This window comes from Epinephelus fuscoguttatus, linkage group LG20 (genome assembly GCF_011397635.1).
Source record: "Epinephelus fuscoguttatus linkage group LG20, E.fuscoguttatus.final_Chr_v1".
Classification (NCBI taxonomy): Eukaryota; Metazoa; Chordata; class Actinopteri; order Perciformes; family Serranidae; genus Epinephelus; species Epinephelus fuscoguttatus.
Window position 1 is genome coordinate 5780704 of NC_064771.1, and position 20096 is coordinate 5800799.

At 42.1% G+C, this 20096-nt stretch overlaps 1 protein-coding gene across 11 annotated transcripts in view; it reads left to right on the forward strand.

Annotated features, from left to right (window-relative positions):
* The window catches only part of LOC125880955 (rho GTPase-activating protein 23-like), a 93445-nt gene extending 74629 nt beyond the window's left edge, over positions 1–18816 (forward strand). For 6 of the 11 annotated variants that reach the window (XM_049563815.1, XM_049563813.1, XM_049563807.1 and 3 more), the window contains exons 7-24: positions 565–2014; positions 4813–5037; positions 6918–7026; positions 7472–7511; positions 7646–7783; positions 8795–9103; positions 9189–9250; positions 9591–9697; positions 10773–10885; positions 11889–12041; positions 12243–12321; positions 12516–12589; positions 12697–12786; positions 12878–13003; positions 13108–13152; positions 13325–13418; positions 14655–14686; positions 14790–18816. In XM_049563815.1, coding sequence (XP_049419772.1) covers positions 565–2014; positions 4813–5037; positions 6918–7026; positions 7472–7511; positions 7646–7783; positions 8795–9103; positions 9189–9250; positions 9591–9697; positions 10773–10885; positions 11889–12041; positions 12243–12321; positions 12516–12589; positions 12697–12786; positions 12878–13003; positions 13108–13152; positions 13325–13418; positions 14655–14686; positions 14790–15803 — 4260 coding nt within the window. In that variant the 3' untranslated portion in view covers positions 15804–18816. Of the gene's footprint in view, positions 1–564; positions 2015–4812; positions 5038–6917; positions 7027–7471; positions 7512–7645; positions 7784–8794; positions 9104–9188; positions 9251–9590; positions 9698–10772; positions 10886–11888; positions 12042–12242; positions 12322–12515; positions 12590–12696; positions 12787–12877; positions 13004–13107; positions 13153–13324; positions 13419–14272; positions 14298–14654; positions 14687–14789 lie in introns of all 11 variants that reach the window. The other 5 variants (XM_049563811.1, XM_049563812.1, XM_049563818.1 and 2 more) reach the window with 3 other exon arrangements.
* The last annotated feature ends 1280 nt before the right edge of the window (positions 18817–20096 follow it).

Sequence of the window (20096 nt, forward strand, 5' to 3'; positions counted from 1 at the left end):
TACTAAGTATGTTAAAATAACGAGAAACTTTATTTAAAATAATGACTTGGTATCTGAAAATAGTGACACAGTATCCTGAAAGAAGGACTAAGTATTTAAAATAATGAAAAACTTTCCTTGCTTAAATTAATGAGAAACTTTATTTCAAATGACTTATTATCACAAATAACAATTTAGTGTCTTAAAATACTTAAGTATACTTAAACAAGACTCAGTACTTGTAAATACTTCTAATACTTTAATAAGACTGAGTATCTCAAAATAATGAGAAGTTTATTATTTTGACACAGGTCCTCAGTATAAACACAGGATCTTTTTTTCACCACACTGGCTGAAATTGGCTTCCATACAGTAATAAAGTGCCACAAATTTCCATAAAGGAAAAATAGTTTTAGTGTTGGTTGTCTGATAAGGATCTAGGTTTTACAGAACAAAAGAAAAAAATGTTGCTGCATGAGGTATGTTGCATCTGCCTCACTCTGCCCTCTAGCTGTTCCCTTCATCTTTGTTCTTTTCTCTCTTCTCTCATGGTTTACACTATGTCTTAACCCGTCTTGTCCTCAGGCGTACTCCCAGGATGCCTACCTGAAAGGCAATGAGCCATATTCAGGCGAGGCCCAGAACCTCCCTGCGCCGCCGCCTCTCTGTTACCCTTCTCCCAAGCCCAGCTCCACTGCCCCACAGCCCAGCCACAACCTCCACAGTCCCCTGGACAACTGGCAGTGCCGACCTGGCCCTGCCACCTCTCCACTGGACAACCGCCCCCCTGCTGCTTCTACCCCCACCTCCGGCTGGCCCGGAGGTCCTGAGGATTCCAGTGGTCACTTTGCCCCATCAGGGCGGCACAGAGGCCGCTCCTCTTCAGCCATCAGTGTGCTGGACTTTCACTTTGCTAACCACAATGCTGCCATCGCCTCTGCAACGCTGCCTCCACCACGGAAGAGCAGCCTGCCGGCCTCTGCCCGCACTCACGCCGATGCTCTCTGCCACCAGGCTCTGTCGGACTGGTACTACAGCCAAGCTGAAGCTGCAGAGCACATGTCCCCCCGCCACCGCAGTATATCTCAGGATTGTTTAGCAGAGCTGGGGCTGGGATTGGCCCTCGGCCCCGGACCCACACCTGCTTCCACAACCTCTGCTGAGCAACGCAGAAGAGAAACCCTCGTGTGCCACCACCAGGCAGCTGCTGCTTCCCATGATTCCTATTGGCTAGGGGGCTGGGGTGGTGTGTCAGGACCAGGAAGCAGGTCATGTTCAGAGAGCCTCCTGGCAGCATACGCAGAGTACGAGCATAACTATGGGCGTTCTGTGGAAACACTGGCACAAGCCTCTGCACTGGTGTCGCCACGCTATGAACACTCTGCACAAGCCTCCCAAATGGCAAAATTCAGAGAGCAGAAAGTTTCAACAGGGCATCAGCACAAAACCACAGTGATACCCCCCATCACAGCCTCCTCCACAGTGCCTCCTAGTGGCAGGCAGTCAGGTCAGCAGGTAGCTGAACCCCAAACAAGGCGAGTAAAAGATGAAGAGCTTGTGGGCTACAAAAGCTACAGCCCTTCTTTCTCTCGCAAAGCTGGCCACCTCCTCCAGCAGGCCCACTCCTTCAGAGAGCCCAGCTACAGCGGCCCTCACCTCAACTGGAGCCCCGGCAGCAGCGGCAGCCCTGCAGACAGTGAGGGGGGGATGGTACCCAGGCCACAGTCTACCCCCGCCCTGTCTGCATCAGAGGAGGAAAGAGCCCGACTGGGTGAGGACAGGGAGGTCATCTCCCCCATCACCCTGCATCAAGAGGTGGTCCTTAGGCAGAAGCCACCCTCTGGCCGCCGAACCCCTGTTCAGGCTGTTCGACATCCCCACTACACCACACCTGTGGAGTCACCGGAGTCCCCTGGTTTGGAACCCACACAAGGGACCCCCTCTCCTGTTGCTGGGGGGCCCGGCCCCAACCGCAGGGCTAATGGTAGCCTGGCACAGCATGCATACAACTCCCTGTCCTCTATTCCCTTCATAGGTTAGTGACCTTTTCTCTGTAGCAACAGCTCTGGCTATCAGAAGATGACACATCTTGTCAACACTGTAAAGAAACTGACCTCAAAAATGTCCTGATAATGCAGTGCAATATAATGTAAGTTTACATCAATTGGTTATAATATTAAAAGTGGTGTAAAATTCAAAAAGGTCTTTAAGAAGATGAGATAACATTACACCATCTCAGTGTTATGAATTGCTGAAATTTATGAAATTCATTAACAGGCACATTTTTGTATATTTGGAACTGTTATTATGTTGTCTGTTGCTACAGAGCTCTTAAATATATTTCACTTGATGTATGTGAGACTTAAGTTCTGTCTGTGTGTTTCTATCCTATTCAACATTTTGTGTTTATACCTGTCAGTGTGTGTCATATACATGTCAACATAATGCTTGTGCCCTCAGTACATTTAGGGCCAGATCCTCAAAAGGATTGCACTGCTTTTGCGACCGCTAAACCTGTGCAAATGAGAGAAAAAAATAGCGTGCAATCCACAAAGCACACGCAAAGGGTGAAATGCACTCAAACTGAACACAAACTGCACTGCCACTCCTAGCTGCACCGGTCCAATTTGCATGCATGTAAATTAGGGAATATTCATAAATTCTGCGCAAAATTGCCCCCTTCTTATGCAAATAAGCCTCATTGCAAATACCACCTAATCCACAAAGACCAGCGCTAATTGCCACAGGCAGTAAAGCGGTGCTATTTAACACCAGTGAAACCCGTGTATTAAATCCGCGCAATTTCTCTTTCTCCCTCTCTCACTCTCTCTCTCTCACGCAAAATGATTGCAAATTTCACTCAGTTGGTGGTAACTGTGGAGCATAGCCTATATAAGGGCTGTCATACCAGGACTCCGGTAATCATGGCAGCAGTGATTGTAGCCAGGCGAAGGCACCGCAATGGCAGGCGCGCACCAGAAAGGATTTATCGGAAGAGAGTATCACTTTTTGATTTGTGACAATGAAATCATTTGCAGATACCGGTTGCCAGGCCGCATGATCCTTGCGCTACTAGATGACATCAAGGATGACATTGAGCCTGCCACCCAGAGATCCCATGCTTTACCTGGCATTGTCAAATTAGTGTCTACTAGTGATGCGCGGATGGGCTCTGACGGCATCCGAATCCGCATCTATCCATCAATCATCCATCCACCACCCATCCGAGCAAATTAATTTTCTGTAATTACAGACCCGCATCCACCCGCACCCGCATGTTTATATTATCAGATGACCGATCCCGTCAGCTGACTGACATTAAAATAATCAATAAAATGGCGCCGTTACTTCGTGCGTAAAGGCGCATATTGGCACTCTTAATGAGGAGACACTCATTTCTGCTGCTGCGGGGATCACTGTGTTAAATAAACCCTTCCACATGACACATTTAAAGAGCACGCTTGCCTAGCCAATCATACATTATTTATTAGCGGGATATAAGCATGATGATATAGAGGGCCTATTATATTGCACACGACACAAGTAGGCTCATTTCACATTTTAGAGCATGCAATACATTTTCCCCTCATTAATGTTTGTCAAAGCAATTTGTAAACTTTGTTTTTAAAGGGTGCGATTTAAATAAAAGTTATTATTAGGCTATTATTTTCACCCGCCCATAACCCATCCGTCATTAATCAGATTGTTCATTTTTATCACCTGATCGATCTGGCGGTTTTACAGCCATCCGCGCACCTCTAGTGTCTACACTACAGGTTCTTGCATCTGGCTCTTTCCAGAACCCCATTGCAGGCGTCTCAGGGCTCTCACAGTCATCCATCAGCAGGGCCATGTGCCGCAAATTGCGCTCAGCTGCCAGACTTTGTGGGCGTGTTAGCGCCGGCATGTGATTAGAGCAAATTCTTTTGTGGCGCTATTAGCAGGAGCAATCCATTCTTTGTGGATCTGGCCCTTAGTTTTTTGTGTGTTTAAATCTATGCTGATGAATGTTTTTGAGTTGTTACATGTCCAATGTTTGTATACTGTAAATAAGCAACAGTAGATGGAGTTGAAGTTGTGAAAACATTTTGGAGAAACAGAGCTTCTCTGGGGTCAGAAATAATCTTAAACGTTCATTCAGCAGGCCAAAGAACATAACTGTAGACTGAAGCTTGGTGTAAAAGGAAAAGAGTATGAGAGGAAAATTGTTGAGGCTGACAAACTGAAAATATACAGACTTGTTGATACTAGGTATATACGATATGGATTTTTTTTTTTTTCAGACAATACAAAAATCTGATAAATACGAGCTTCTAACATCCGATTCCGACGAAAGAACCGATAATGTCACATTTTTGTATTTTAAAAAGATGTTTTAAACCTGTAGTTTATGCACACCTGAGGACAGGAAAGACTAAGATGCAGTGACCAAAGATGGATGATTTAATATTCCAAAGCTCTGACCTTAACAAATCTAACTGACACCACTATTGTTTACACAATAAAATGTTCTTCAAATGTTCATTTATTTTTTCCAGTTAAGTACATCATAAACTTCACAAAGAGTAATATACAGAGAGCAATTTGCCTTAGAATTCAAATTAAATTCTTTGACATAGTCTGTTCCTGCATTCAGGTTTGTCAGGTAGCTTATGTTCCCTGTGAAAAACTGGTTCTCCATCAAGGTTAATTCTGCCTCCAGAGCTGCTTCGCCTCACAGAGATGTTCTAACAACCTAAACACCACCTGTGGAAACTCTTAGCTTGTCTTGTCCTGTCAGTGTGTTTAATCATCTCTCATCCCTTGTTGCTCACCCGTGATGATGACTTGCAGATGAACCTACCAGCCCTAGTATTGACCTACAGGCCTGCTATGTACCAGCCCGCTCTGTTGTGTCCAGTTCCCAGGCCTCCACTATGGCCACCCTTACTTCCACCTGTGTCTCCCCCACCCTCTCCTCCATCTCCCCCTTTGTCCGACTTCGTTCTCAGGACTGCAGTGAGTCTCTCTCACCCACTCAAAATACTGGAAGGCTTCACAAGGCTAGGCCAATATACAGTATGTTCTCCAGTATGCTGTTACTGACATTGCCAAACATCACGGCCAATGTTTTTGAATCAAAATGACAAGCAGTTATGTAATGCCTTTATTTTGGCACACTGATATATTTGTCTAGCCTCAGCCTCAGACTCATCTTAAAGGAGTACAGTGACATTTGCAAATGAAGAATTCCCCTCGTTTTTTAGGAGAACAAAATCTGAACCCAAGAATTCATCTATTTATAAGGAAGTACTTAAAGCCACTGTGTGTAGAATTTGAAAATCTCTGACTTTGGCACTTTCTACTGGTATCGCTCCAGAAGTATTTGTTACCACTCATTCAAACCACTGAATGTTTTCTTTTAATGAGATTCTACATTCTCTTTAATATAGACACGTTTTTTTTTATCAATTTGGTTGTAAACACTATCAGTAATGCAAATCAGAGCTGGAAAAAATTCAGAATGCTTTGTTGTTGCAGTTGGGAGCACAGTAACCGCAGTTGTCCAAAACGAAAATGACTAAAAGGGGACCTCTTATGCTCAATTTTGGGTTCATACTTTGGTTGGGCTTTTAGTAGAACATGTTTGCAGGCTTTAGTGACCAAAACACAGTTTATATTCCTCATACTGTCTGTGTTGGAACACGTGTATTCACCCTCTGTCTGTTTTAGCACCTGTCTCTTTAAGCCCCCCTCTTGAAAAAGCCCAGTGTGCTCTTATTGGTCAGCGTTTCTGGATCTTCCACATCTCAATGTCTCTGCACGTTCACAGCGGGTGTACAGAGGATAGCAGCACCTTCTTCCTTGAAAAATCACCAATAAAAGCTTCTAAACCAAAATCTTAACATCAGCAACCAAGATTACAGGTTGACATTAGCATGTAGCTACATGTAGCATTATGCTTGCAGCCAGGGAATGACTGTGAATAGTGGCATTTTCTCCCTTAGAGATCACCACTAAAAGCTCCTAAACGCAACAGGAATATGAATCAAAATTGGACAGAAATAACAATATCGGCAACCAAGATTACATGTCTCCTTGACGTTAACATGTAGTTACATGTGTAGGCTACGTAATGTAAACACTGGCAGTGACATGCCTGGAGCAAATCACCATATAAAGAAATCCTTTATGAGCTGATGTCAGCTTGTCTCAAAATGTAGAAAAAAGTTTAGAAAAAGAGTATTAACACCATCTGAAGCCTAAGGTTTTTGCTCACAGGGATTACTTTTACATACAATTACCTCATTTGAAATTTTGGCCACATTTAATATGAACATGCGACATTGTAACATAACATATGGCAGAAAATAAGCAAAACACAATAGGTCCCCTTTAAAGTAAATGTATTATTAAGTTTCAGCAAATTCTAGTCTTTAGTTTTTGTCTTGTAGCTTTAGTGTTTGCCATGCAACAGAACAGAATTTTAAGATTTTATTTATGATTGTATGTTTCGCCCCCAAAACCCGTCTTGGCTCATAGTTGATTGTCTTGTTATATGGCATCAAAATGATTTGAAAAATGCTACAATCATAAAAAAGTTTCAGAGTTAAAGGTGTTGTCCTCATGGTATGCTTAATACATTGGCAATACATTCTCTTAATTTTCATTTAAATGTGCCTGATAACAAAGGGACAGTGCATGCTGTTAGTATTGTAGAGTAAGATGTATCCAAAAATTTGAACTAAAACCAAATGTCATGGTATTCCTTTAATATGCAGTATGTACATGTTTAACCCCTTAATTCATCCGTCTGGCTAATGTTACTCTCACAACAAATCACTTCAGTCACTTATCTTGTTGTCATTTCACATGTCACTACCATACATTGCATATTGTTTTACCCTCTGTGTCTCCTCCTCCTCTTTCCCTGTCTTACTTGTCTTCTCTCCCTTCAGGCAGTATTAAAGGTCGCCGCTCTTCTTACCTGTTGGCCATCACCACTGAGAGATCCAAGTCCTGTGACGAGGGTCTTAACACCTTCAGGGAAGAAGGCCGAGTATTCTCGTAAGAACTCACAGCAGCATTCTTTACTAAAACAGGCCTATTAAAGTCCCAGAAATTAGTTTGTTTTGTTCCAGTAGTCTATATAGAAAGTTCCCCAAAACTGACAAACATCAGTTACACTAAAGAAAGCTTTAATAATCAGAGTGGCACTTACAGTATTCATCTGTGATATGTACTATTAAGTTATTCCCATTAAAGAGTAAAGCTACATATTAAAAAATTTATTTGTATAATCTCTGTTCTACTTTGTGGAATTTTAACGGTTTTATATAGTATTTTGGTTTTGATTTATATTTACTATTTACTTCTAGTATATATATTTCTCTTCTAAAGCTGCTCACCTGTGATTTCTGTAAAAAGAAAAAAAAAACAACTGTCCATAGCAACCCCTTTGAAACTCTTCAGAAGTGCTGCTTCTCTAACTTGTGTGCTTCCTCTTCCACAGCAAACTACCAAAAAGGGTCAAGAGCTTTTTCACCGATGGGGTGAGTGTTCAACACAGTTGTAATCATTAGACCCGTCGATCCATGTACTTTATATTTCTATTATTTTCATATTCCAGCAACCAAGCAAACACCATCTAATGTGCAGCCCATAACACCCATAAACTGTGTTTCAGTCTCTGGAGAGCCTGCGAGCCCAGGAGGAGGCCCGCTCCAAACGCCACTCCACCTCTGAACTGGGAACCATCACCTTCAGTGATGTTCGCAAGGAAGGCTGGCTGCACTACAAACAGATCCTCACAGAGAAGGGAAAGGTACAACACACTGCTTTTACACACTCCGAGAAAACTGATGCCTCCATAAACACTGTCACTACACCTCTCAAGCTCTCCATCCTACTAAAGCACAGCTGCATTTTACAATAATAATGGTGGCAGATTTACTACGTGGAAATCATTATAGTTTTATAAACACGGGTCATTGATTTCAGACAGAAGCAGATTCCTCATTTCTACTCAACAGCTGTCAATTTTCTTAGCCGAGCTATCAGGGCGACTTAATCACCTATAGCTAGCTAAAGTTAGCTAATTAAGCTTCGTGAGATGATTAAAAACTCAGTCACAATAATTTTATAATTATTTGTAAAATAGTCTTACGTATACATTTGATGCCTACTTACATAATATCATGTTAGCTCAGTTTATGATGCAAAAACAGAGTAAAGGCTACAGTTTACAGATGCCAGGTAGATGTTACAGTAGTTCTGCTACACGGTTGGCACACAGAAGAATTTTGATTTCTGCAGTTTGACATGAGATGCCACTATATCCTACACACTAGACCTTTAAATGTATGCTATATTTAGAATATATTCACTGTTTTACATTGCCGTCATACAGCCCTTTCCGACGAGGATCGAAAGCATAAAGCCACAAGACTCTACTGACAAAAACAGTAATCTTACTTGGGAGAACACCAGAGTTGCCGGCCTACTGTTGTCTCGATTGGTTAGTGTGTAAGATAAAGTGGAGCAATATTCCAACGATAGCATACACTTAAACTGATATTGAGTTTCTCTGCTGGTAGATTGGGTTTATTAAAGTTGTAACAAGGTAACACAATATGTAAATTAACACAGCAGAAATGTCACATAGGACTATAAATTATATATATCTTGAAACGTTACAGTTAAAGTTGAAAAAGACAACAGAAATCAACAAATACGCCAATTTGACATATTTCGGAAGTTGTTGTTTTTAGCATGATGTCACATTGATTTGGTCTTTTCAATGTTGTGTTCTTGTTTCTATATATCGTCATTGTAGAAAGTAGGGGGTGGCATGCGACCATGGAAGCGGGTCTTCTCCGTACTCCGTTCCCATTCGCTCTTCCTCTACAAGGACAAGCGAGAAGCCGTCCTTCACGGGGCAGGGGCGGGGCCCAGCCAAGACGAGCATCCTCCAATCAGCATCCGCGGCTGCCTGATCGACATCGCCTACAGTGAAACCAAGCGTAAGCACACCCTGAGGCTGACCACGCAAGATTTCTGCGAGTACCTGCTGCAGGCCGAGGACAGGGATGACATGCTGGCCTGGATCAAGGTCATCAGGGAGAACAGCAAGACCGACAACGAGGTTAGAGCGTCATACCCAGATAATCTTATGGCATTTACACAAACACACACATACTGAACTAATATGTAACCTCTATTTGCTCTAGGAGATTGGTTTCTCAAGACAAGCTCTCATCAACAAGAAGCTCAACGACTACAGAAAACACAGGTCAGCACGCTGGGTTATATTTAGCAGAAAGCCTTGATCACAACTGTCCCTTACCCTTTGTATAATTAGGAGTCACCATAGCTTTGGGCTCCAAGCCTGTCACAGACAATAACTTTGAAGGCAGTTTCCAAAAACTAGAATAAACTAAGAATAAAAGCGTATGTCTCTTTTTTTTTTTTTTTACCATAAACCTGAGGTCATAAAGAGATTTGTTAAAGGTATTAAGACCTGAGAGAGCCCTTTATTTACTGAAATCTTTACTAAACCTAACCTTCAAAAATAACCTCTAATCACAATTCGTTTTATCTTCACCTGTCTTTGTTTCTCTCACTGGGAACAGTCTGACAGGTAGTAAGCCAGACTCGTCTCCTAGAGCCCATCGCATGATGCCTCCCTTCCTGCTGGCCAAGACTGACAACACCTCAGTGAACCGAGCCCCCAGAACCGGTGGGTACAAACATGACTCTGGCCTGCGTTTGCCAGTAAACAACAAATGATAACTGTAGGGAGGTAAACACACTGAGATTGGCATCTGACTCTTTAGCCATGCTAGCAAGAATGGAAAATGACGTCAAGATTTCATTTTGTCCGATACTTTGGTTTATGACCAAATACCTGCAAAACTAAATAGACTCCCTTCATACTATACATCATACTTTATATGATACATGTACTATTGGCAGAAATGGAATATAATATTCTTCACTATGTTTTTATTAGTGTCAAATGACCTGTAACAAAGAATTCAGACTCAGACTGAGCGGTTTATAGCTACATATGGAGCGGGTCCTGTTCCACGGAGTCCGCCATGTTGTTTCAAAAAACAAACCAAACACTGGCTCTAGAAATGGCCATCCATGGCCACTGTAGTTCTCCTACACCAGGACTACTCAACTTGCTTTGCCTGAGGGCCAATTTTGCAAATGAGAGGAAGCCAGGGGCCAGTTTCTAGAATTTGAGGACATTTGGCAGGATTTCTATTTTTGCACTGAATCAGTGCCATACCTATGTCATAGCCTGACGTGCACCTCTCCAGAAATGTAACTACACGTTGCAGCGTACAATAAATGTACATTTTAAAAATGCCATTGATGGACAATAAAAATGTGTCCCAAAGTCACAGGGTTGCTAGTTTCTGATAAGTGAACTTACAACTATAAAAGGGCAAAACTGGGATGTTGTTGTTCGTATACGTGAAGGGTTTCAGTCTGTGTCCAGATTGGGGATACTCTGAGTTTACATTCAATGTCACCAAGAGGTCAAAATTTCAATCCTCCTGTCCTCTTGCTTTGTACACAAGGCATCTTACACACTTACACGTCATTCAGTTAGCAAAACCAATATTCCCCAACACCTGTATTTGATTTAGGTGTGCTATAGAGCAGCTAGCACCATTGGCCAGTTATCAAACAGTCAATTTTTTGTGTCCGTACAAAGTTATTTTTCCATGTGGCTATAAATACCAAGTTTGAATGTGTGACCATGTGTGCGTGTGTGTGTGTGTGTGTGCGCACGCGTGCAGATGACAACAAGGCACTGTGGGGCATCAACATCATGAAGAAGGCCAAGAAGACAGGCAGTCCGAAGGCTTTTGGTGTGCGACTGGAGGACTGTCAGCCTGCTGTCAACCATAAAGTAAGCCTACAGTGGTTTCCGATGAAAGATGAACAAATACACCAACAACATGATTCAGAGCATAAAAATAGCATGAATTCTACTTCTGTCTAAAAAAGTCATGTCATATGTAGACAAAAAGAGAACACTAACCACATAGTGGACACTTTACATCTAGTATATTGAATGATGAACTTTAAGAAGTGGAACAGAGGTCAGAACTGACTCTTTACTTACTTAAGTTAGCATTGGTTTCCAGTTAATATTGTGAGATTAATTGTTAGCTTATCATGGTGTCATTATTAGTTTTTAGTTTTTAACTTTAACTTTTTTAACTAGTGACATACATACTTGGAAGATAAGCAGCAGTGTCCAAAATTCACTTTTTGACTCACTGGCCAAGAGGACTGGTAGATGAAAAAAATCCACTGGCCAAGCTCATTTTTTAATCTGCTAAAATAATAAATTGCCTTTTTATCTCACATATACATTTGTTTTAGTACATTTCATTAAAATAATAAGGTATTTTGTTGGATACAAACTTTAAGTAGGGGATGTTTAGAAGCGCATAAATACACATCAGTAGTCTGTGTGTGTCTTGAAACTCCGACACTGACAGGAGAGGAGCAGCAGAGCAGCGTACCCCTAAATAACACTAAAACGTGGTAGAGACTCTTAGCACAGTTTTTTTCATACATGACTGTTTTGGTATGAATACTTGCCAAAAGGAAAATCTACCCGCATTTGGCACTTGGCAGGTGTTAATTTTGGACCCTGATAAGCAGGGGCCTTTGTAGAAGCAATGTTGTCACATGCCTAAGGGTGTCATTTGAATGTTAGAATACAGCATCATCTCAGTGCTTTAAGTAGAATTGTGTCTGATTTGTTGGACTGGTATCCAGCCGCTTCACTTTAAGTAGAATTTACAAACACCACACTTACTTTCCTCTTTCTGTTTTCCACCATTTTGCCCTTATTTTTTGTCTGCACCTCCCTCCCTCCATCTCTGTCCATCTCTTCACAGTTTGTCCCTCTGATCGTGGAGATGTGCTGTGGTGTGGTGGAGGAGACAGGCTTGGAATACACTGGCATCTACCGGGTGCCGGGGAACAACGCTATGGTATCCAACCTGCAGGAGCATCTCAACAAAGGCATGGACATCAACACTGCTGAAGAGGTGTGCAGGATACGTGGCAAAAGGCTTACATATTTAATCACACAGAATTAAAGATTTTTAAACCTGTTAACATGTCAGCTGATGTCATACTTAACAGTATTTTTGTACCAAGAACCATTTTCTTAGATAAGGTGTGTCATTTTTTTAATGCTGCACTGGAAATATTAAGCCCTCTTAATTTAACCTTTTCTGTGTCCACAGAGATGGCAGGACCTGAATGTAATCAGCAGCCTGCTCAAATCGTTCTTCCGAAAACTGCCTGAGCCGCTGTTTACTGATGGTGCGTCCAGTCATTTGTTTATTGTGAAGTATAACATGTTTCACAATGAATGTATGTAGTATAGAATATAAAAGGTGGGATGCCACTGGATTATTTCCCCCTATTTCTGCCTGTTGTTTGCATGTGGAAATGACCATACAAATGTTTTTCAGTACAGTCTTTCAGTAATATAGATATGCCTTCTCTGTCTACAGACAAATACAATGATTTCATTGATGCCAACCGGATAGAGGACGCAGAGGACAGACTGAAGACCATGAAGAAACTGGTGTGTATCAAAGGCAGCAGAATATAGAACAATAAATATGTTTGTCTTAGATTCTCTCTGTTTCACTTTAAAATCCAATCAACCTTTTTATCCTCTTCTTTATCCAGATCCATGACCTCCCAGATCACTACTATCACACCCTAAAGTTCCTGGTGGGTCACCTCAAGAAGGTGGCCGATCACTCTGAAAAGAATAAGGTAATCCAACCCCTTGTAATAGGCAGCTAGATTTTTGTGTCCTGGTTATTCATGGAGCCAGACATGAACGTAACTTTGATATAATTTCCAGATGGAGCCAAGAAACCTGGCTCTGGTGTTTGGTCCCACTCTGGTGAGGACGTCAGAGGACAATATGACCGACATGGTCACCCACATGCCTGATCGCTACAAAATAGTGGAGACACTAATCCTCCACGTAAGAACCAATAGTTGCTTCCTTCAAGTCAAAAAATAGTGCACCATTCTTGACTCGTTATGTGTTTTAAATTGATGTCGGGGATACTTGTTTTATTTCAACAGCATGACTGGTTCTTCACTAACGGAGAGCTCGATAAGGAAGAAAAGGTATGACTACAGCGGTGGCTTTATTAGTGCAAAGAGCCGAGTGTGTCATGAATACAGGGATTGTTTGCACTCAGATGTCCTCATTTGTACTCTGCACTTTTATTTTGGGTATGGTTGTGCATTTCTGGATGTGTGTGTGTGTGTGTGTGTGTGTGTGTGTGTGTATGGGTAGGCCCCAGAGGATAAGCGGGACATGCAGCCTGTGCCCAACATTGACCATCTACTGTCCAACATCGGTAGGCCAGGCATGCCAGGAGAGGCATCAGGTAAGGAAGTGTCATAATCTAATCTGTCATATTCATATTGTCATAGAGATACTTGTTCACTCTGAGAGAATCCAACTTATTTATTGGATTAACTGATAGTATGATGAAGGTGCAGGGTTCAACATTAATAGCTTTTTTTTCACTTGCCCAGTCAGGCAAAGTCGGGCCAAAGTCAATTTTTACTTGCCCCTGTGTAATAGTTGCTTCCAGTTTCTTCCACAGATGGTACTCTTGAATGTAGGAGGGGTTTTAACTGATGTAATAGTCACATTTCTGCTCCATCCAGCTCTCACTGTATTTCCTCTTCAACAGCGATGCAGAGGAACATCTGCACCTCACTGATTGTCCACAGAACAGGGTTGCGTGACTATTTTGGAACAAAAAGATAAGGCTAGAGTATTTAAAGTCTGTGTTGGAATCAACAGGATATTTTAACAGTGGGTTTTTGGTTTGTGCATTGAGTCCTTGTTGAGCACAAGTGATGACTCTCTCTTGACCAATCAATGGACTAGAGTGTTTCTAGCTCAACCTTTTAGTATCAGGTCAGTGTGCTCTGTACCTCAAAAAAGGGCTAACAAAAAACGGGATGGAAGTGAACAGTTCTGTTGGTTCTATCCACAACTTTTAACCATGGACACGCAAAAAAACAAACAAACAAAAAAGAAAACGTATGAAACGAACTGATCCGGACTGCTTGGTGGAAACAAGGCTTTAGACACTGAGCTCAGTGTCTTTTCTTCGCAATACATCTCTGTTCTTCTCCAGCTGTTATTTTTCTGCCTGTGTATACTCATGATGTTTCCTACTTTTTCTCAATTTCTCTTTTTTCTGACCTTTCTTCACTCTTGTTCTAGCTGAGACTGTGGATCAGCCTCTTCGGTAGGACCAGGTCTTTCTCCTTGTGTGTTTGTGTTTGGTGTTTCCTTTGCATTTATTTCCCCATTCATTTTCTTTCCATCAGTCATGTTGTGCCACCAATGTACCATCACTGCTCTGTCTTGATGACGTTAAAGGAAACTCTAGCCATTTTTGACAATTAGAATAAATCAGAGAAAACTGCAGTTGACTGTAAAGACAAATCCTCCGATAATGGCTGGAGTTCTCCTGAAAGGTTGCAGTACTGGTAGTGTGTGCTGTGATTAGGCAGATGTCACGCCTTTGTACCACTCCTAACACTACTACCAACACTTGTCTGATGATGACATGGTTCTAATCCTCATCTTTCCTTTCTAATAGATTCCACCACCAGCGATTCACTTAAGTCAAAGGTAAGCAAGACATTTTTATTTGTATATTCTCGGAAAAGGATAATGGATTCTGGAATATCAAGTATGGTGTGACCATCATTTGACTGGAATTTGAACCTTTCAGATTTCTTCGCTCTCCAAGAAGGACCTGAATGCCAAGGACTTCCTGCCCATGTCCATCATCTCTGCTGTGACCCGCAAACGAAAAAAATGCCCCAGTACCCACCTGCAGGGCAGCAGCACAGACGAAGACTCCGACCACGAGCCAGTCAAAGCCAGCAACTTCAGGGGAGGAGAGGAAGGGGAAGGGGAGGAGGAAGAGGACAGAAGAGAGGAAGAGGCAGTCAAGGAAGAACATACCATTCCTAAAAAAGAAAAAAGGGATGAAAAGGAAAATAGGATGAATGCTAGAGAGACCACAGAGGGAAAAGAGTCCTTGGCTGGAAAGGAAGAGGCTGGAAAGGATGTGACGAATGGAACAGGCAGTGGTGCAAAAAAAATTGAAAGGGAGAGCAGGCGGAGGACAACCTCGCCGGGAAATGCACCGCAACGTCCAAGAAGTTTTGTCTGCTCACACCATCAGATCCATTCCACATACACAAGACCCCCAACCGTGGCTAGTCCTCCCTCCCATCTCAGGCCTCACAATCTGGCCAGAGGACACCCCACGCTCCCTTTCTGGATCTGCCCCACCAGGCTTCCCAACCTCTACCAGGCTTCTAGCTTTTATGGGACCCAACAGCCAGATTGGAACCAGTCAGCTCCAGTCCGCTACAGGAAGACCAGAGGTGGGAGGACAAGGGCTGTTTCCATGAATTTGGATCTTGAGCTGGGAAGGAGTGAGGACAGAGTGAGAGGATGGAGAGCAGAGAGGGTGGAGGTGATCAGAGTCATTGAGGGAGCACCAGGCCAGCATGGATGTGTTGGGGTTCCTCAGGGATCAATTGTAGGTCCCGGGTCAATTCAGCAAATAGGTCCCCTCCCTCATCTTGCCCAGGATCCTCTCCCTCTCTCCTCCTCTTCCTCAGGATGGATAGATCAGACATCCCCGGGATCTCAAGCTGTGGTCATGAGAAGATCAAACCTGGACCCGCGGGACAAGACGAGAGCATGGCGTCGCCACACAGTGGTGGTTTAACCAGACTTTTTCATCTACTAATGCAGTTACAAAGTACCTGCCCTTTACTCACAAACAGTGGATCACCTGTCACTGCTTCTAAAGCCAAGTGTCATGTTGCTTTAGGGATATTCATTGTGACTGTTCCCTCTTGGCTTTTTAATGGCACTGAAGTTAGAGATGTGATCTCATGGATAAGGAATGCTTTGACATTGTATGCAGTTGTAGAGTTTCATTCCAAAATGAGTAAACCCCCATTTGAAAAATGTGAAACTCGCTCTGAAATTAACACACAAATTCTACTATTCAACTACTTTTGAAGCTATTTGTCTTTAATCCTTTACTTACAAAATAACTGTAGATGTAATTATCCATGTTGTTTTATATTTTGAAAAGAACATTAGGGCTGAGCACTGCAAATTGAGATCCTGGTATTTCCAGGAAATTTTCACCAAAATCTGATCACCTTTCTCAGGAAAAATACCCGTGGGATCCTTTGATTTTTCGCTTACATGTTTACATACTACGCTTCTACACATCTGTTGTACACATAGTCCGAGCTTGAACTGCTATCATTAGGGCAAAGTCAAAATGAAATAGGTGGTGCTAGAAGCTTGGTGAGATGATGTTTACTTGCAGAAGCAGGTTGGTGAACTACTGTAGCTTGCAAGCTAACATGCTAACCAGCTAGCAACATGCACACTAGTGTTAGTCACAATGGATCTCTGAGCTAGGTAGCTTGCTAATTGACAGGACACAAAGTTGACAAGACACACAGTTCGTGGAGCATTTTCCTCCAGCAGGAGAGGTTGAATTAAGTGGATGGTGCAACACAGTTAATGAACTACAGTAGCTTCCAGTGTTCTGGACTTTTCCAACTCTGCAATATCTCTCTGCTATTGGTCACAGGTGCAATTTCAAGTATTGAAGATTCAAGGATTTACTTCACCCCAACAAACCACTGATCACAACAGTTCCACTTAAATGAATAGATTTTGCAATAAAATGTTGCCATTTTTAAAACTGTTAGTCTGGGAACCAGACAAATCCGTGAACTCATGTTTTCATTTGCTCTGGTAGATGCGTTTGCTCCCCTCCACTTCAAACACATTTCCACCAGACATGACAGAGATGACAGAAAAACAGTTGTTAATCTGTTATGGGGTGTCCTTGATAAGGTGACGGACAACTTATGGAATCTTTTTGCTTAATGCAAAATAGATAAAGATGTTATTTCTGGCTTGCACAGGAAAGTGAGCATCAACCTAGCTTAGTAAAGAGGAGTGGTATATTTGATGGTGAAAACAGCAACACTCGTTCACAGACATATTGATGCTATACCATCACAGCTTGTTTCTGCACACTGTAGTCTGTTCATTGCTCAGTGCTACATCACGATTTACGTCACGACCATTTACAGCCATTGATAACGCCCCCTGGAAATCGAACATAAACTGAAAAGTTGCAGACTAATTTGCATTTGCAAATTGATCTGGTGATGCCAGGCCAATAACCTAGTCCTTTAGAGCGTTATAACTGGAAACACTTTTCACCTGGAGAGCTTTCATCCATTAACTTTTCATGACACTTCACCATCAGCTATATGGCAAATATTTTTTTTAGAAGAAGTGAATAAGGCAGAATGCAAAATGTTGAAGTGAAAAGAAGGTCATACACTGACATGCAGAGCTCCATCAAAAAAGAGAAGTACGGGTGATTGCTGAGCAATGTTGAAGGCCCTGAGTGGGGCTCTAAAGGATTCTGATTAAGTTGGACTTGAAACAATCTGTGAAACTCTTGTGCAGTCAGTGTTTTACAATGCTATTCTTCATACAGCCACAAGATGGTGCCACAGTAAGGAGTTTTCAAATCCTACACACAGGGGCTTAAATATGTATCACTGAAATAATGTTTTGGAATGAAACCCTTCAATTGTAAATTTAAAATAGGAGTTAAAAACAAGAGAAAGCCATATCAGACATTTGAAATTCAACTCCAGAGCCCGGCTGCTGCTGTTACAACTAACCCTCACCAGCAAAGACCACAGCAGTCATCGGCCACATGTTTTTCACTGCAAACCGACTGTGCTGTACACGCTGGTGTCTTCCCCCGCTGCTTTTTATCCACGTGGGCAAATATCACATATGCACTCTCACTTGCCGGCCTAAGTACAGCACAGTACGCTAATTCAGAGGAAACCTCACCTCAGTTTACTTCTCAGCCCTTTAGAAGCTCTTCCAAAGCCTCCTGTGGATCTACAGGGAACTTCATCGATCCGTGGGAGCAAAACAACTCACTCTCTCTGGATGACATGACTCGGGCATTATGCTAAAGCTTCCATGGACTAAAAAAATGCATGCATGGGGTCAGTGACATATAAAAATATGCAAACCCTAAGTGTTCAACACAAGCCTATTGTGCTTCCCTGTGTGTATTGTGCATGTGGGGAGAGGAGTGCCAGAGCGTTGAGGAAGTTAATGCCTGTTTCAGAGGAGCAAAGTGTTCAAGGCAGCTATGCGAAGTCATGCCAAAATTCTTCTCTTTTCTATTTGGGTAACTGTACAATATCAGCAGTATGGAGCCAAGACATGTTCAGCACTTAGTGCAACAGTGAGGCTCAGTTAATACATAATATCAGTGTTACTAAGAGTATTGTCATGGGAGCAGTTGAAAGTGAGTTAATAACCTCCTTAAATCCAAAACCACAGAGTCTTACCTGAGTGATATATTTGCATTTTTCCTTTTCACATTTTCACTATTTTTGCTCCCATTAAAAGTCTGAAAGAGAAAAAAAAATTAAATGGAGCTGAACCAAACTGTACTGCCAACCACTGTCATCCAACCAGACTCCATGTTTGTCTTAATCATATCTAGACTCAGTCTGTCCTTCTCTCTATCTGTGCCCTTGTGCATGTACTTTATGTACGTGGGTGACTGTGCGTGGACCAATTTTATAACAGTTGTACAAAGCCTTGTTAAGTTAACCTGTGTATATAATTATTATACATAATATATTAAATTATTTGTTTTGGAAGTGGGGTTGTGTTTATTTTTTGATTCATATATGAATTTATATTATATTTATATTCAATTGTGAATTTACTTCCACACGTCTGGTTTCACAGCGTAAAGCTGTAATGAGACTGAAAAGATAAAGTGACTTGAAATGAATGTCCCTCCACCAGCCATCTCAGATACTGATATCATAAACTCTTTAGCTGACAGAAGCATGTATGTAACATTTCGGTTCACCACTGAGATCCATCAGCCTACAGACAAACTCATATTTACCTCCAGCTGCTGACAGAAATCTGAGGAGAAACACTCGCTGCCCCTGCCTGAAGTAAAGAAGACCTCCACTGATGCGGCACACAGAGGTGAGTTTACCTGTCACAGTTGCAACAGTGCAACTGCAGCTGTGTAATGTCTCCTCCGTCACTGGATGTTTAAACTGGGTGGTATGGAAGATGAGCATTTATGAGGCTTGGCTGGAGACTAGGAATCAAAAGAAAGAATATCATAGCCACCTTGAAGTAAGAAAATATCAGATTCACCCTTTAAGTATCTCATTTCTTGAGTCTCTTCTTTATCTGATTCTGTTTGTATTTATGTTTGTTTTTGCCACTGGCAGGCTCAGATTGTCAATCTAAGTGTTGGACAACATTATGTAAAAGAATCCCTATAGACATGGACCTTTTTGTTAAAGAGTAAGATCCTTTTTGTTTAATCAGAAACAGCCCTGAAATCACTATCACCAAACCCACCAGACTTCATTTAAATAAACATTTTAGTGTATATTTGAGTGAACATATTGTCACATCTAGCTGGGTGAATGAAGGGTTTATTTCAACCAAATCCTGGATAGTGATTGTTGGGACAGTGGAAAGCTGAGCCGTGTAAGCTTCATTTTGTGTCTGTCGACTTTGAGTGAAGCGTGTTTTACCGATGACAAAATTACTGTATTTTTCAATGAAGTCTGGTAGGTTCAGCAATGGCAACTTCAGGGCCTCAATTCTTGTTTGGGGTATTTTCACCCATTGTATCAGCAAAAGGCTTCTAGCCCTGAGATTCTTGGGCTGTCTTGCATGCACTGCTCTTTTGAGGTCTATCCACAGGTTTTTAATGATTAGGTCAGGGGACTGTGAAGACCATGGCAAAACCTTCAGCTTGTGCCTCTCGAGGAAGCCTATTGTGGATTTCAAGGTGTGTTTAGGATCATTGTCCTGTTGTAGAGGCCATCCTCTCTTCTTCTTCAGCTTTTTTACAGATGGTGTGATGTTTGCTTCCAGAATTTGCTGGAATCTAACTGAATCC